The sequence below is a fragment of the Mustela putorius genome, unplaced genomic scaffold (genome assembly GCF_011764305.1).
Source record: "Mustela putorius furo isolate JIRA1106 unplaced genomic scaffold, ASM1176430v1.1 tig00537303_pilon_pilon_pilon, whole genome shotgun sequence".
Taxonomy (NCBI): Eukaryota; Metazoa; Chordata; class Mammalia; order Carnivora; family Mustelidae; genus Mustela; species Mustela putorius.
In genome coordinates this window covers 1060745-1076249 of record NW_025422441.1, presented here as the reverse complement: position 1 = coordinate 1076249, position 15505 = coordinate 1060745, and the positions used below count along the sequence as shown (strand labels likewise).

General features: G+C 68.2%; 2 protein-coding genes and 1 long non-coding RNA gene across 11 annotated transcripts; 1 reads left to right on the top strand and 2 right to left on the bottom strand.

The window, feature by feature from the left end:
- Window positions 1-302: 302 nt before the first annotated feature.
- LOC123390331 lies at window positions 303-2378 on the bottom strand. The gene is made up of 2 exons (XR_006604938.1): window positions 1969-2378; window positions 303-1753 (listed from the first exon to the last, which is right to left on the bottom strand). It is a non-coding gene; the product is annotated as an uncharacterized LOC123390331 (long non-coding RNA).
- A 52-nt stretch (window positions 2379-2430) lies between these two features.
- LOC123390328 (gasdermin-D-like) lies at window positions 2431-6812 on the top strand. 3 transcript variants are annotated; one of them, XM_045074190.1, is made up of 11 exons: window positions 2431-2538; window positions 3459-3680; window positions 3837-4029; window positions 4597-4765; window positions 4904-5006; window positions 5185-5247; window positions 5539-5607; window positions 5724-5899; window positions 5982-6123; window positions 6220-6293; window positions 6394-6812. In XM_045074190.1, the coding sequence occupies exons 2-11, from the start codon at window positions 3464-3466 to the stop codon at window positions 6643-6645; spliced, it is 1458 nt and encodes a 485-aa protein (XP_044930125.1). In that variant the 5' UTR covers window positions 2431-2538; window positions 3459-3463; the 3' UTR covers window positions 6646-6812. The 3 variants fall into 3 exon arrangements, with proteins under 3 accessions (XP_044930125.1, XP_044930124.1, XP_044930123.1); XM_045074189.1 differs by having other exon boundaries at window positions 2442-2578; XM_045074188.1 differs by lacking the exon at window positions 2431-2538 and having other exon boundaries at window positions 3420-3680; window positions 6397-6812.
- Window positions 6813-8506: 1694 nt separating this feature from the next.
- Window positions 8507-15381, bottom strand: MROH6 (maestro heat like repeat family member 6). 7 transcript variants are annotated; one of them, XM_045074126.1, is made up of 15 exons: window positions 13547-15381; window positions 13286-13438; window positions 13048-13164; window positions 12656-12803; window positions 12337-12482; window positions 11980-12164; window positions 11754-11891; window positions 11528-11642; window positions 11296-11439; window positions 11047-11220; window positions 10724-10891; window positions 10380-10499; window positions 10025-10127; window positions 9847-9912; window positions 8507-9688 (listed from the first exon to the last, which is right to left on the bottom strand). In XM_045074126.1, exons 1-15 carry the CDS (start codon window positions 13760-13762, stop codon window positions 9429-9431), a joined length of 2253 nt encoding a protein of 750 aa, XP_044930061.1. In that variant the 5' UTR covers window positions 13763-15381; the 3' UTR covers window positions 8507-9428. The 7 variants fall into 7 exon arrangements, 6 of the variants coding, with proteins under 6 accessions (XP_044930061.1, XP_044930063.1, XP_044930062.1 ...); XM_045074128.1 differs by having other exon boundaries at window positions 11980-12092; XM_045074127.1 differs by having other exon boundaries at window positions 13286-13369.
- Window positions 15382-15505: the final 124 nt, after the last annotated feature.

Genomic DNA, 15505 nt, shown 5'->3' with positions numbered 1-15505 from the left:
CCAGCCCCCGGGGCAGCCTGTGGAGAGCATGGGCAACGAATGCCCCGCGAGGGCACGGGTACCGCAGGAAGCTGGGGAATGTCCCCGGAGAGTCAGCACTGGGAGGAGATGGTCCTGGGCTGCTCCCCCTTCCGGGGCGGCTGGGGTGGCAACGGGCTGCACAGGGGCCTGTCACGGACCCAGCAGAACCTGGGGCCCCTGGCGCCAGCCCTCGTGCCCAACACCCTGAGCCTGGAATGCAGCAGCCTCGGGCCACTGTCCTGTTGGGGTCCGTCATCAAAGGAACGAGACTGAGACAAAGAGAAAGTTATATAAAGCCTTATTCTATGCCAGGCAGTAGACGTTAGTTAGACTGATAGGCCCGGGCCCCTCCCGATCTCATGGGCCAGGTGGTGGTTTTATATCTGCGTAACCGTAACCGCAGACCTAGGTACCGGGCTTCTATTGTGAAGGCGTTTACTCCTGGAATGGATACCCGGAGCCACACCAGGAAGTCGGGGGCGTTTATTCCCGGAATGAAGTCCATGGATGTAAACAACAACTTGGCTACCTAGGCAACATGGAGTCGCTCTGGCTCAGCAGCCCTCAGAGTTAAACAGGTTTTAACATTAAAACAGCCCTAAGAGTCCCATCTCCTCCGTGATGGGGCGGCTCCCTCCAGAGCTCTCTGGGTTATCTTTGGGATCTCAATGGCCTGTGTGTTTGCTCAGGGTTGGGCTCCCGCACAGCAGTGACTGCACTAATTGCCACAGCCCGCCCGGCCCCAGGCCCTGCCAGCCCGGCCGACTCCTGCCAGCCGCCGCCAGCCGGGCGGATGGAGGCAGAGTCCCGGGGTGCAGCAAGTGTCCTCCATCTCAGGGCGCCCAGACGAATATGCCCTCCATGGCCCTCAGTCTGGGGTCATGGCTTGCCTTCAGGGACGTGTGTCTTCCCTGGCTGTGGACCCCCAGGGCAGCCCCACCAGCCTCAGAGTAACACAGGGTGGGCTTGAGGTGGACATGGTGTCGCCCCAGAGCTCCTGGCCCTCGCCCTCAGTCCTGGTGGACCCCTTTGCTCTTTGAAAGGGAACCACGGAGGGGACAGGGCGCAGGGCCAGCACCTCCCACTTTCTCTCCAGCTCCTCTCCCCGGCAGGCTCCCTCCTGTCCTGTCACGCTGACCTCTGACCTCCGTCAGAGTCAGGAGTCCCGGCGAGAGCCCCTGGGCTTGGCAAGTCCCTCTCACTCTGGCTATTGCTGGAAAACTGGAACCGGGCCAAGGAACTGCAGCAGACTCACCGCACCCAGCCCGAGGGGTCGCAGCCCCAGGAAACGGCCTCAAGGCAGGCGGGAACCGTGGGCCACCCTCCGTGGTCACCGTGGCCCACATGGCCTAGGTGCTGCCCCTCCTGCCCGCCGATGGCTCCTGCCTGGCGCCCCTGCCTCACGCCCGGTCCCCCAGAGGCAGCTGCGTGCAGGGACCAGGCAGGACAGCCTTCTGGTACCCGCAACCCCGGGTGCGGCACAGGCCTGCGGCCCCCCAACCCGAGATCGCGCACAACACATACAAGCGTGTACAGACCCAAACACGCGCATGAGCACACACGTGGGGCCCCTGGGGGGCTGTTGGCTGACCGACGGCCTGCCGCTCGGGTCGGGCCCCCGGAGTCGTGGGAGCGATTCCCGCGTCAGGCTCCCCGCTGGATCGGGCTCTGCTGCTCCCTCTGAACTTCCCCTCTCCTGCTCACTCGCTCTCATTCTCTCAATAAATAAAATCTTAAAATAAAAGAAAAAGAGAAAGAAACAAACCGTGTACACGTCAGCCGTCACTCCCCGACCCCCGCAACCCGGCGACCTCTCATCTACTCTGTCTCTAGGGCTTGGGCGGGCGTTTGAGGCTCATCCGGGTCCCGGGCCGTCAGTATGTCCTTCCCTCCCTCCTGGGTCTTCCCCTGGACGGAGGTCCCGAGCCCGTTCCTCGGCTGATGCACCTCTGAGTCGCTGCTACGCTTTGGTGTTTCAGGGGATGCTGCGTGAGCCTTCGCGGCAGGCGAGTGCGTGAACAGACGCTGCTGTTTCTGTTGAACCCACGTAGGAGAGGAGAGGGCGAGGCTGAGCGTGCCTGTCTGCGGCCCCGCAGGGTCCCTCTGCCCTCGCCCCCCTGCTCCGTGGGGTCTGTGACATGGGCTGGCAGGCGTGGAGTGGCCTCAGGGCGAGGCCCGGCTGGCAGCTCCCAGCTGGGTGTGGATGTGCACATCTCCTCGGCATGCGGCCGTCTGCGCCTTCAGAGCCACGTCTGTTGGGCTCCAGCAGTGAGAAGGAAGCCACGGGAAGTACCTCCCGCTGGAGGGGGAGGCGAGGGCGCTGGGGCCGCGGGTGGGGCCCCACGGGGTGCACTGGCGGGGGCGTTTCTGGGAGGGCCGGGTCACGTCACTAGACTCAAGTTTCACTTTTGGGTCTGGGCTCCCACAGCCGTGCACTTCCCCGCAGGCTTCCCAGCTCCGGTCTGCAGGGCGGACTTGCTTCCCGTCGAGGGCCCGGAACCAGGGGTGACCGTCGCGGTGAGCTGCAGCCCACGCCCAGTGCCGGCCCCACTGCCTGGTGAGGGGGAGCTCAGGCTGAGTGGGGGCGATGCCGCCCCTTTTGGGGGACCACGTGGTCCCAGCACACTCCCAGACCAGCTTAGGGAAGCCTGGGGCCTCTGGGCTCCCCGTCTGGGTTTGGGTTCGACCGCAGGGGGGGCCCTTCCAGGTACCCCGTGGCCCACTCTGAATCCAGATCAGGAGCGGGGCTCAAAGGTCACTGGCTGGCGGGAGTGGTCGGGAAAGGCTGGCTGCTCTGCTTGGGCGTCCTGGGTCAGGCCTGCTGTAGGCTCTGGTCCCTGAAGCCTCAGCCTCGGGCTGGGGGCTCATGCAACTCTGGGCACAGGAAGAGCATTAGAGGGCATCCCTGGAAGCTGGGGACCCTGTGGCAGAGCCTCGCTGTGGCCCCTTGCCAAGTCCCCGGAAGCTTGGTGGGCCCTGCTGCTTCTCCAGCCTTCTGAACGCCTCACCCAGGGAAATGGCGGCTGCAACAGTGAGAGTGTGGGGCTGGGGGCACCCTGAGACCTCTGCCCTCCCCTGCCCCCCTGCCCAGCAAGCACTAAGAGTCCCGGGCTCTCCGGGGCTTCCCGTGGGCACTCCGGCCACAGTACGGAAGGCGCGGGTGGCCTGAGTCCCACAGAGGCCTGCGAACCCCATCCCAGCCTAGAGGCACTCAGAAGCTCCAGGCGCGGCTGCCGGGGGGTGACGGGGCAGACACTGTTCCTGTGCTGAGTGGTCAGCAGCAGGAGTGGAGCTTTCTGCCCGTCAGAGCATCCAAGGCCGGCCTGTGGAGGAGGAGAGCTCCCTGCCAGTGGAGGCATCCAAGCAGCGACTGGTGCCCCCATCCCCCACTGTTCTAGCCCTGAGCGCAACACGGCTGGCCCATCTGTCCCTCTCAGGAGCCATGGCATCTACCTTCGAGGGCGTGGTCAAGAGGGTGATCCGGGAGCTGGACCACGGTGGCAAGCTGATCCCCGTGGACAGCCTGCAGAGCTCTGCCGGCTTCCAGCCCTACTGCTTGTTGCGCAGGAAGCTCCCAATGTCGCGGTTCCAGAAAGTCCGCTACACGGGCATCAACCTGTCCATCAGGGACATTCTGGAGCCTGGCGCCCCAGAACCAGGTACCCCGTCCGCTGGGAGGGGACGGACGGGGGGCCTGCTGCCCGTTCCGCGCCTCTAGGCTTTCAGCCTTCCAACAACAGAGCCTTTCCAACCCTCTGCGCGGGCGGGCGGGTGGCCGACGGGGGGACGGGGCCTCAGCTCTGGTCTGGCTCTAGACGTGAAACAAAGCACGCCCATCCGCGTCTTCGACTGCACGGACGGGGAGGCGCTGGGCGGCGGGGAGCTGGAAGCCGCGGGACAGGGGAGGCTCGCGGGCAAGGCGTCGGTGTCCAAGAACCTCAGGATCTCGATGAAAGTGTGCACACGGAAGGTGGACCCCAACGTCTGGGACGCCATGAAGCGAGAGAGGTGAGCCCCCGGGCAGCCCCCGGGTCACCAGCCCGGGGCATCAGGAGTCACCAGGTGGCCGTGAAAGGCCAAGGGTCAGCACGGCGGCCGGGGTGGGGGGACTACAGGCCCCAGGGGCACGCCGAGCCCGGCAGAGGGGGAGGAGGCTGCCGAGGAGATGGGTGATGGCGTCCTGAGGGCCGGCGTGGCCGGGCAGAGCCCAGCACACACGCGGCGGGGGTGACGAGGAACAGCAGTGCGGGGTCGAGTTTTGAAATTTCAGTCCAGGGAGGGGCAGCGAATGGGGGAAGGAGCAGCTAGATGAGCAGCGGCCGAGGGGCGGGTCTCTCCAGGGTCTGCCGGTGTCCACGGAGCACTCCTGGGTCTTGTGCCTACCCCCACCATGGCCCACCCCCCAGGAACACTGTTGGGAGCCCCCAGGGAGGGAATGATGGGAATCCAGGGCCTAGCCCCCCCGGAGGTCCTGGGCTCCTGGGCCGCAGCAGCCCCCAGCAGCGTGGCCCACAGCGGGGGAGGGCAGGACACCCCCGCACCCCCCACAGCCTCCAGGTCAACCACCTGCCACAGGCGCCTGCGGCAGCCCGAGCACAAGGTCCTGGGGCAGCTGCGCAACTGCAAGAGCGACGTGTTCGTGGTGACAGAGGTCCTGCAGACGCAGGAGGAGGTGACCGTCAGCCAGACCCAGAAGCACGAGGGCTCCGGCCAATTTGCGCTGCTTGGAGCCTTATCTTTCCAGGTGTGCGGCGAGAGCTGGGAACTGGGCAGGGGTCGGGGAGGCCAGCGGGGTGTCCCCAGGCAGAACCCCCCCCACCAGCAACCAGCCTCCTCAGCCCATGACCTAGAGCCCAGGCCCGAGCCCCTCTCCGCCCCTCAGGGCCAAGGCCAGGGCCGCCGGAGCCGGAAGAAGAAGGTCAGCATCCCTGCGGGCACCGTCCTGGCCTTCCAAGTGGCCCAGCTGCTCGTTGACCCTGACTGGGGTGAGCTGGGATTGGGGTGCCTCCTGCGGCCCTGGCAGAGAGGCGAGGAGGCCCAGCTTCCCGGGCGGCCTAGGAGCCAAGGTCGGGCCTGGGAGGGGGCAGGTTAGCCCCCGGGGGTGAGGCAGAGGCTGGGGTCACTGGGCGACCTGCCCCCATCTCTGCTCCCACCGGGCTACAGATGTCCTCCTCTACTGGGACGAGAGGGGCAAGAGGCCGAAGACCTTCAGGCCGCCCAACGAAGGTGAGGTGGGCGCCTCCCGACCAGCCCCGGGCCTTTTGCGCAGCCCAGCTCGGCCAGCAGGCCCCGGCCGGGGCCCTGGGTGCCACAGGAAACTCACTGGCACTGGGGGCAGGGGAGCTCTATGGACACACCCACACCAGCCCCGCCCGGCTTCACCCCTGCCTTGCCCCAGCCTCTCCCCTGCCTTGGCCCAGGCTTGCTCCTGCCCTGGGCTGCCAGTGTTGGGTGGTGGTTATGGACGGTGAGGCCCAGGGACCTGCTCCCGGCCCTGACTCGCCTTGACCCGCCTAGACCGCCATCTGGTTTTTGAAAGCCGCACAAGCGAACACTTTTATTCCGGAGGCGAAGAGTTACAGTCAGGTCAGACAACAGCTCAAGAAGCCCGGGAATGTGGGTTGGCACCCATTTCTGCCCCCTGGGAGTCTGTCCTTCCCAACCAGGGTTCTCCAAGGTCAGTCCTAATCCTCTCGCCGCAGACCAGTTTGCTGAGGTCGGTCCTGCGTTCACGGGAGACTTCCAGGACCTGCAGGCAGAGGTGTGGGCCCACGTCCGGGCCCTCCGGGGCTTGTCCCGGGAACTGTGCGGGCAGCTGCTGGCGGGCGTGGCACAGGTGCTGCGGGAAGAGCGGGGCCTGCAAACTCTGGGGGACGAGGTGAGCAGCCCCGGGACTGGAGGGCCTGCGGGAGGGGCCCGCGCCCACTGCCTGGACTCACCGGCCGGCCTCGTGTCCCCAGCTGGAACAGGGCCTGAGCTGTGGGGTGGTGCCCACCCTGGAAGGTCCAGCGGGCGCCGTCCTGGAGTGCCTGGTGAACAGCTCCGGGGAGCTAGAAGGGCAGCTGGCGCGCCCTGTCCTCTACCTGGCGGAAGCACTGGCCGGTAAGAGGCTCCTGTGGTGGGGCCAGGCGGGGCAGGGGTAGGGGCTTGTCCGGCCAGGCCTTCTGGAACCCCTTCTGAGCGGAAGTGTCCCCCCAGTGCTGACTGAGACCCAGCATGCGGTGCTCGGGAAGATGCTGGAGACCGGAGAGCTATCTGGGCGGTTGGACCTGGTAAGACACATGCGGGTGGCTGGGCGCAGGGGCTCCTAGGAAGGAGCGATGGGGGGAGGCGGGCACGCGCAGCTCACAACAACCTCCCTCCCCATTCTAGCAGGTGGGGAGCATCTTGGAGCAGAGCAGCCCCTGGCAGCAGCGTAGGGACGTGTCCCTGCCGCCAGAGCTCCTGGGGAGCGGCTGGGGCCCGGAGACGCCTGCCTGGGTCCTGCTGGAGGAATGTGGGCTGGAGGTGCAGGCGGACGCCCCCCAGGTGCGCTGGGAGCCAGAGGCCCAGGACCTCACCTGCGCTCTCTTCGCCTGCCTGGTGCTGCTCCTGGGGCTGAGCCCGGACAGCTGCTGGGGCTGAGCTGCTCTCCAGCTCCCCTGGGCAGCTGCAGGGACACGGGGGTGGGACACAGCTGGAGCCCACCCCACCACCCCACCCCGCCAGGGGCCGAGAGCCCCAGCCAGCCCGTGGCCAGTTCGTCCCGGGGCCGTGCGTTGAGAGAGTCAATAAATGTGGTGTACGAGGGAGAGAGGCTCATGGAGTTGAAGCGGCCCCAGAACCGGGCAGGGAGCACGGCAGGGCGGGGGGCTCCTCCGCGGTCCTGCTGCTGTTCTGCCGAGAGGCTAAGGGGTCTGCCAGGTGTTGGGACCCGGTCCCGCCGGAGAGGACCGGCCACACAGCTGGGCCCCGGCCCTCCCCTGAAGGCTGGCCTCCCCGAGCGATGGCAGCAGAGCAGCTTGCCCGGGAAACTTGAGGACGCCCCGCTGTGGCCTCGAGGACGGAGCGGGGACCAGAGCACGGCTGTCTGACAGGAACACGGACTGGTCCTCCTGGGGCTGTGTCGACCTAACCCTAACCTTCTTCTGAACGGCTTGGTCAAGGTCCAGGCACATCTGCTCAAGGCTAAGAGTCTGTCCCTGTGTGTGGGTGGGGTGTCCTGGCCCCTGAGGTGCAGATCCCTGGCCACTCGCGGGCCTCAGCCACCCACGGCAGAGGGGGACCCGAGGGCAGGCACAGGCGGGACCGATGAGGCCTCTTCGCCAAGAGCGTGCACAGCCGGGAAATCTGCCTTTCCTTGGTGGGAACCGCAGTCGGCCTTCCCCTGTGCGCCGGCAGGTAGACAAGGGGGGGTTCCGCCGTGGCTGCCCCTGAGAGGGGGCCCCAGGACTCACCGAACAGGAGGGACTGTAGTCTCAGAGCTAGGACCTCGGCCCCAGAGAATCTCTCGTGCCCCAGCCCGAGAGCGGAATGAATGCCAGGACAAAGCAGCCTGCGCCCCACACGTCCTCCATCCTGCCAGCTGGCGGGCAGAGGGTCTTGGGGGGCACAGCAAGCTGGGGGTGGGCACAGGACCACAAGCCGGGGGACGCACTGTGCAGGACACAGCCTGCGCTCCGGGAGGGTGGTGGGCACGACGGACCTGGGGCGGAAGGGGCCGGGTGCCGCCTGCCCGAGCCCTCCGCGGGGCCCGGGGCCTCCTTCCCAGAGCGCATCTCTGGCCGGCCGTGCCCTGCTTGGTGACGGAAGCGCCATCACTCAGCCCAGGTTTTGTCTCCTGGGCGGCGGCCCTGGGCGGCTGGGCCTGCTTCCGACCTCAGCGGCCGTTACTGAGGCGAGCGTGGGGCTCCTGCCCCAGCCTCGGGCCCAGATCAAACCAGGGGCTCGCAGGACGTCCCCGCACACACCCGCTGCCTCGAGGGACACCGAAGGCGGACACCCAGCCCTGCCCAGCGCCCCCACCCTGGGAGCTGCGGTGCTGCCGGACAGGTGACTGGCTCGAGCCCCCAGGCCCGCACGGCCTCCCGGGACACCCCCACACGGCCCTCTCCTTCCCTCTCGCAGCCTCCCTCGGGAGTCTGAGGGCCCCGGAGGTCGGGGACACGTTTCGTTAGTTCTAAACGGACACACCAGACCATACCCCCTGCTTCCACACCGACGCGTGCGCTCTGCCTGGCCCGCGTGGGCCTCCAGGACCTAACGACCTTCCTGCCTGAGCTCCGGAGCTTTCTGTCTGTCTCAGGTGAACCGTGCCTTCCCTGGCCGTAAACACGGACCCTGAACCGGCCTGACTCTAACCCCCGGCGGGCGGACCCTTACTCCTCGCTCGATACTCACTGCCTTATCTACCATCCCAGACTGAGCCAGACCACGGGCCAGGCCATGGTCATCAGGACTCCGTGCTTGGCCCAGACCCAATTCCCAGACTCATACCAGACCCCTGTAACGCACCTGTGTTTATTTCACCACTTCCCCCAGGGGACAGGCGGGACCCCAAGGAGTCCCCAGACGTGGAGGGACGGGTCTCAGCCCTCCAAGAGGTTGGCATGAGCCAAGGCCTCTCTGAGGACATGGCGTTGGGGGTTGGGTCTGGGAAGGCAAGAGAACGTCTGAAGACAGGCGTTCCAGGCGGAGCGGCCCGCCAGGACCCAGAGCCGCTTCCTCCCAGCACGTGCCGTCACTCTCCCCTCGTTCTGGCCCAGGGAGGGCCCTGGGGATCCACCTGGGGCTCAGTCTGGAGGGGGCAGGAGGTGGTACCCCACACCTGAAGCCCACCTCCAGCCTCCAGTGGGGAAGTCAGGGGGAACCCAGAAAAGGTCTGGTGACCTTTCTGTGACGCGATGCACAGGAGTGTGGGGGCGATGGTGACAGGCCAGTGAGGAGTGGGACATGTGATGGGGGACTTTGGGCCACTGGGGAGGACAGCCCAGACAGGCGGGGGCGGAAGAGGGGGGAGGCCATACGTGAAGACCCAGCAAGCAGGCGGCCTCTCGTGGCACCAGCTCCCGGGGTTGGGCCAGGGTCACCATGACCCCCATCGGAACCCAGCTAGGTGCCAGGTGCCATCCAAACTGGGGGTGGGCACAGTCAGGTTGCTGGCCTGAATGGGGACAGATGGGCCTATGCGGGCAAGAGACAAGGCGGGCTGCAGGCAAGATCGCGCTTGGACAGAAGGCGCCCCGGTCCTGGCTCACGAGGCTGTTGTGGCGGTGCGTCCCTAGCGAGGGAGGGTTGGAGCCCATCCAGGCCCGGGCCCAGGGGGGGGCCCTCAAGGGGAGCTGCTCCTGACCTGCCCCTGCCAGGAGTGGCCCCGGAGCGGAGCACTGCCTGTCTGCGACCCCGGGGACCCTCAGGCTGGCTCGGGCTCAGGCGCATTCGGGTCCCAGGCAGCCCCAGCGGCCTATGACGCTCCGGGGCTGGAATGGGCTGTTGGGGTAGACTGGTGGGGGCCGGGGGGGCGGGCTGCGGTGCCAGAGGCCTGGGCGGAGGAGAGGCAGGGGCAAGTTGAAGAGTCCTGGGCGGCGGGGCCAGGCCTGGGCGCGGGCCAGCAGCGCCACCTGTTGGGCGGACGCATGAGCCGCGGCGGCCACGGCGGGCTCTGGGTCACTCTGCAGCTGTCCCAGGTCTGCAGGAACAGGGCAGCTCAGGCAGGGCCAGAGAGCTCTCAGAACCACAACGTATCCCAGGCCCCGGGCTCTCCACCCGTCCATTCCCATCCGCTGCCACCTCGCGCCCCCAGCCTCTCCAGGACCCCACATGCCGGAGAGCGAGCTGGGCCCTCACCCTGGAGCAGAGAGTCCAGCAGGTCCTGGTGGACACGGTCAGGGCTGGTGTGGTGGATGAGGAAGCCTGGACCGAGACATGCCCGTGAGCGCTGGCCGCCGGCACTCATCAGGGAAGGGCCGGTCCGGCTCCCAGAGCTCTGAGCGCGAGGGACAGACACCAGGACTGCCTCACTCACCTAGGAGCACGGCCGCGCCCCAGCGCAAAGGGGTCTGTGGGCTCCGCAGGTAGCCCTGGGTCTGGCTCAGGAAGCTGGGGGTGTGACTTGGGTACCGCTGAACCTGGGGGCAGACAGGGCCATGACGGTATCGCAGGACCCATGGCACATGGAAAGCAGGTGGCAGACGTCAGCCCAGGGCATGGGGGGCCAGGGGAACCCCCAGGGCAATGCCTCAGGGCCAGAAGTCTTAGACCTGCGGCCACCTTGGCTGGGAGAGGGAGAAGACCGAGTTTTGGTGTAGTGCCTGGTGCATACCGGGCCAAGTGGGCAGCTGACCACACCCCATCGCTGTCACCGACCTCCCCCTACTGACCAGGCAGTGGCAGATGCGGCTTAGGGCCTCAGGGCTGTCATAGTGGGCCACAGTGACCGTGTCCTCCAGCAGGCCCCAACGTAAGGCCTGGTCACAGCGGGCCAGGGTCCACTCTGAACTCTAGGGCAGGGGAAGGGAACAGGGTTAGGGTCCAGAAAGTGGCTGGAGGGAGCCAGGGTGTGGCCAGGATGAGACGTGGAAGAGCCCAGGGCAAGTGGTCAGGAAAGACCAGGAACCCGGGAGCCCTGGACACTGGCACCTGAGGTCCTCGTAGAAATATAAGGAGCTGCGCAGGGTGGGCACGGGTGGGGACAGCAAAGGGACAGTCTTGGGGGACAGCTGACCTCAGCGGCATCACGGCTGGGATCTTGCAGGCGCAACAGCAGAGGGATGACGCTCTGGAGCACCAGCTTCCGGAGGGGGCCGCGGAGCCCCACCCGGAGCCCGCCCCGGCCCCGCCGCACCAGCGTCCCGAGAAGCCCCACGGCCGAGGCGCGGACCGACTCCCTGGCCTGCGTGGGAGGGCGCGGACAGGACAGACGGAGAAGGCTGCGGTCACGACGGTGATCCGGGGGCCGGGTGGGTGGGGGGGTCTGGGGCGGGGGAGGGATAGGCCGGAACGGGGGTGGGGCGGGGTGGGGGCACGGCCTGGAGGGGCGGGGCTTACGTCGTCCAGCAGCCGCGGTAGCCAGGGCCCCAGCTGGGCGCTCAGGAGGCGCACGGGCGCCCGCGGCTGCCGCAGGAGCCTCCCCAGCGCGCCCAGCGCCGCGTCCACGAGCCTCGCGTCGCCCTCGCCCAGCGCACCCAGCAACGCGGGCAGCAGCCTGCTCCCGTGCCGCACCTGCGGGGGCAGCGACTCGTGGGCGGCCCCTCGCTGCCCCGGCCCGGTCCCCTGCCCCCCAGCCCTGTCCCTCACCTTCCCGCGGTCCAGCGCCAGGTGGCCGAGGCCCAGCAGACCCAGCCAGCGCACGGTGGGCTCGGGGTCGCCCTGCCAGGCCCGGAGCCGCTCCAGGATGACCTCCTCCCGCAGGAGCCTCGCCGTGGGCCGACTCTGCAGCAGCTGAGCGGGGGGGCCCTGCGGTCAGCGCGCGTGAGGGCCGCTTCACGCCGCCGGCGCCCCTCCCCGGCCGGGTGGGAAGCAGGCTCACCCCGGCGAAGAAGGCCATCGCCGTGAGGCGCTGCGCGTCGTCGGGGCTGCGCAGCTGTGGCAGCAAGTTCGCGAACAGGCCTCGCAGGTGGTGGTCCGCGTGGGCCACCATGGCACTGGATGGGAAGGAGATGGGGCGCTCTCTCGTCTCCCCTGCCGCCCCTGGAGGAGCCTCCAGCCGGCCCCGCCTGCCGCCCCCGCCTCTTCCCCCGCGCCCCCTCCCGCACCTGGCCAGCAGCAGGACGCCTTCTAGGTGGGTGTGGGCTCCCACCAGCCTCCTCCAGCCTCCGGCCTGCTCCATGCACGTGACTACCATGCGGCCACCGTCCCCGGCGAGCAAGGCCTTCAAGGCCTCCACCGCGCAGCTGGGTAGGGGCAGCAGCGGGTGGGTGGAAGCGCTGGGAGGGCACCGGCCCTGCCCCCCTTCCCTGGGCTGGGGCTGCGGGCCCTCACCTGGCGTGGCTGGGCGGCGGCCCTCGCTGCGAGGGGCCCCACACCTTCGGGGAGCCAGGGGCGCGCACGCCCCGCGCTAGCTGGTGTAGCTGCGTGACCAGCAGGAGCAGGAGCTGTGGGTAGAAGCCCCGCGTGGCACCCACGCAGCCAGACACAGCCAGCATCTCCCCAAGGGCCCGAGTGGCCTGTGGAACAAGCCGCCCGGCTCAGGCTCCGCCGCCGCAGAGCTAGGACGAGGCCTCGGACCCTTGAGGGACGTGACGAACGCGCCGGGCCTGCCGCCCTGGTGCCCCACCCCGGGGCCAGACCCTCCCACCCCCAAGGTCCACTCCCCGGCTGCGTGGGCCCCTCACCTACCGCCAAGGCCTCCAGCTGCAGCCCGGCTTGGTCCTTCAGTGCCCACAGCAGCTGGACCAGCACCTGCCCGTTCACGCACTGATTCCGGCTCAGGCTGGGCCACAGTTCAGCCACCGCCCTGGGGGTGGGAGCCGCTGAGACAGGGTCTGATGTGGGGAGTCCCCAGGTCAGGGTGGGAGGCAGCCCCGAGGACTCCAGCCTGGGGAGGAGTCGGGAAACCGACCCCAGGGCACTCCACCCACACACCCCAGAGGAAAAATTTGAGCTGCCCGGCGGGGGCAGATCAGGAATCCCTGGGGCCACCAGCAGGGCGACAGACCTGGTGTTGGGCACAGTCCCTGTACAGAAGGAAACCCCAGAGAACTTCTCCTGAGCAGAGTGACCCAAGAGCCAGGGTCGCTGGGGAGAAGCCGCCACCTGGCTCGCTCGTCCCACCTTGGAGCCCCGGCCTGGGCTCCCACTGTGACCTGGAGGGGGAAGGCAGGCCGCCAGGCCAGGACATCCCTGAGGACCCCCGAGGCGGGAGGGGTGGGGAGGGGACGGAGGACCCGAGTCGGGGCGGGGCGGGGCAATTCAGAGGCTCCGCCCCCGACCCACCGCCAATCAGGAAGGGGGAAGGAAGCTGCTTGGGGGCCTTGGGGATGTGGCTGCTGGCCTGGGGGAGGCGGGTTACCGGTCCGGGGACAGCGAGCTGCGCAGCAGCGCACGCACCACCTCCCGAGCGTGCTCCCGGGCCAGCGCGCTCAGCACCCGGAGGGCCGCCCGCCGGGGCCTCCCTTCGGCCAGGCTGGGCACCTGCGCCAGCAGCCGGCTCACCAGGGCATACACCTGGCGGGGAGGAACAGACGTCAGCGCCCTATGGCCACACCCCCGCGGGGCCGGTGCAGCCGTGCCCCAACCTTGGAACTCAACAGCAGGAGCTGGGGGCGGGGCGGGGGCGATGGCTCACCTGCGCCTCCAGAGGCTGGCCCTGGGCCTCCGGAGCTGAGGGCAGTGTGAGCTCTGTCGCCTGCGTCCTCACAAAGCCGGCCTCCTGCAGGCAGGCCGCGGTGTACGCCGCCAGGTCCGCAAGGGCCCCCTCCTCCCGGGAGCTCTGGGGGTCCTAGGGCAGGGTGGGTGGGATGGACCAAGTGCCCTGACTCTCCCAGCTGTCTTCCTCAGCGACCCCATCTTCCTTCGTGTGGTCCCTGCAGCCTCTCTTCCCACTCACCTGACAGGGTTCCTTAGAGGCCTCACATCCCGGGGCGGAGACGGCAGCCACACTCTTGGGATCCGACTCAGGTTCAAGCCCATGTCTGGGCTGACGGCCAAGGACAGAGCTACCTGGGGTCTGTCCCTGGTTGGCCTGGATCCCTTCAGCCAGAGCTGTCAGGGTTAGAGCCCCCACAGGGACCCCGCGGGTCTGGCCCCACGCCCCCCAAGCCATGGCCCCCGGCACACCCCAAGCTGTGCAGCCAGATCCAGCAGCGCCCTCCGCTCCTTCTTCTATGACGTCGTGCCGGGGCCTGACCTAGAAGCCAGCCCTGGGCAGGAAGGACCGGGGGCAGGTGTGGTAGCGCTTCCTGGGTGGGGGCTGGGGCGCTCCCAGACACACCCCCTGGTGTGCATATCCGGGGCCTGTGAAGGGCCTTCCTGCCCTTGCTGCTGGCAGTGAGTAGCTGTCCTGAAGCTGGAGTGGGGGTCGGGGGTCCCGTCTGCCCTCAGGGCCCCAGGGATGGTGCCCTGGGATGGTGCTTCTTTAATAAGAGGGGACCGGGGCCCTTCACCCTGACATCTGACCCCTCTGGGCTGGTGTGGACAGCCCTAAGGAGACCCCGCAGTGTCCAGGTCCAGACAGAGGTCAGGGCCCAGCCCTGAGCTCAGGCGCTGCCTGGGGCCCCGAGCTGGGCTGTCCCCACGGCATTCTGACCCAGCCAGACATCTTGGGGACGAGGATGGTTGAGATACGTGTCACTACCTCGGAGTTCAGGCCGGCCTGGGGTGGAGCAGAGCTGAGGGGGCGGCCCCACCGGCACCCAGGTGCCCTTACAGGGGCCTGCCACCGTCGGGGTGGGCCATCTGGGTCCTGGCCCGTTCTGAGGCTCCCCCTCCACCTGACCCTGGAGCACAGGGCTCCTGGGTCCTGGCCCGAGGAAGTGTGCCGCTGGGCAGCGGTGCCCCACGGGTACCTGGGCCTGCTTCCGCCCTTGGGTGTTTGTGAGTCTGTATCTGTCCGAGCCTCAAGCTCCACAGGGCTGGCCTGACCGGGCCTCTGCCCCAAATCCTGTCACCCTCCCCCAGGGACGCGGACCAAGGCCCCACCTAAGCCTTGGGGTCCGGAAGAGCCAGTCTGGCCACAGATGCTTGAAGAGCTGACGTGTTCTCGGAAGCACCCCGGGAAGCCAGCACCCCGCCTTGCGTGCCCATGCCACCCGGTGCTGCCAGGGTCAGAGAGGCCTGGCTCCACCGCCCCACGGGACCGAGGACATCTCTCCCGGCTGGTTCTGGTGGAACCTGTCACCGAAGCCAGCGCACACCTGACCAGGTTCGTCCACACTGGAGCCGGACTGGCCCAGAGCTGCTCATCTCTTGGCTGGCTCTAACACACCCCCCGGACCTTCCTCTCCTTGGTAAGGCTGTGGGGTCCGGAGCTGGCTTCCCCCAAGGCCAGCCTGGCTGGCCCCATGGCAGATGGTGGCGCCCAAGAGGACAGCGACCCACTGGTAGAGTCCTGCAGGGCGGCCTCTAGAGCGGCCACGGACGTCCGGGCTTCTCCTGGGCTTGGCAAGCATGAGGCGTCCCGCTGACCCCTGCACGGGGTACCTGTGGCCGGCAGTGGAATCTGGGGCCACGCCTGGATCCCAGAAATCCCCAAGACCCTCTGGCTTCCTCATCCCCAACCCGTGGCTCTCCCTCCCCGGCCTCCTGCAGTAACCGCACCAGCTCCTAGGTGGGCACCATGAGCCGCCCTTTCCGTCCGGCCTCAGACCTGGCCCCACAGCCCAGCTGCACAAGCCTCCGACTGCCAGCCTCGGCCTAGCGCCCGGCCCCCCTCAGACCCCAGCCCCGGGCCGCCTCCCCACCCTGGCAGAGCCTGGGCCTCCCTGGGAGCTGGAACCCAGGCGCTGACCCCCGAGGGCAGCCTCCCTTGCAGAGCCTGGGGGTCCGGTGAGCGGCAACATGGGCAAAG

Coding starts and splice junctions, on each gene's coding strand:
- LOC123390328 (XM_045074190.1), top strand. CDS start 3,464: ATGGCATCTACCTTCGAGGGCGTGGTCAAGAGGGTGATCCGGGAGCTG. Junction 3,681..3,836: donor GCCTGGCGCCCCAGAACCAG/GTACCCCGTCCG, acceptor GTCTGGCTCTAG/ACGTGAAACAAAGCACGCCC. Junction 5,608..5,723: donor AGGCGAAGAGTTACAGTCAG/GTCAGACAACAG, acceptor CTCTCGCCGCAG/ACCAGTTTGCTGAGGTCGGT.
- MROH6 (XM_045074126.1), bottom strand. CDS start 13,762: ATGGCTTGGGGGGCGTGGGGCCAGACCCGCGGGGTCCCTGTGGGGGCT. Junction 12,165..12,336: donor TGCAGCTGGAGGCCTTGGCG/GTAGGTGAGGGG, acceptor CTTGTTCCACAG/GCCACTCGGGCCCTTGGGGA. Junction 10,892..11,046: donor TACCGCGGCTGCTGGACGAC/GTAAGCCCCGCC, acceptor CCTCCCACGCAG/GCCAGGGAGTCGGTCCGCGC.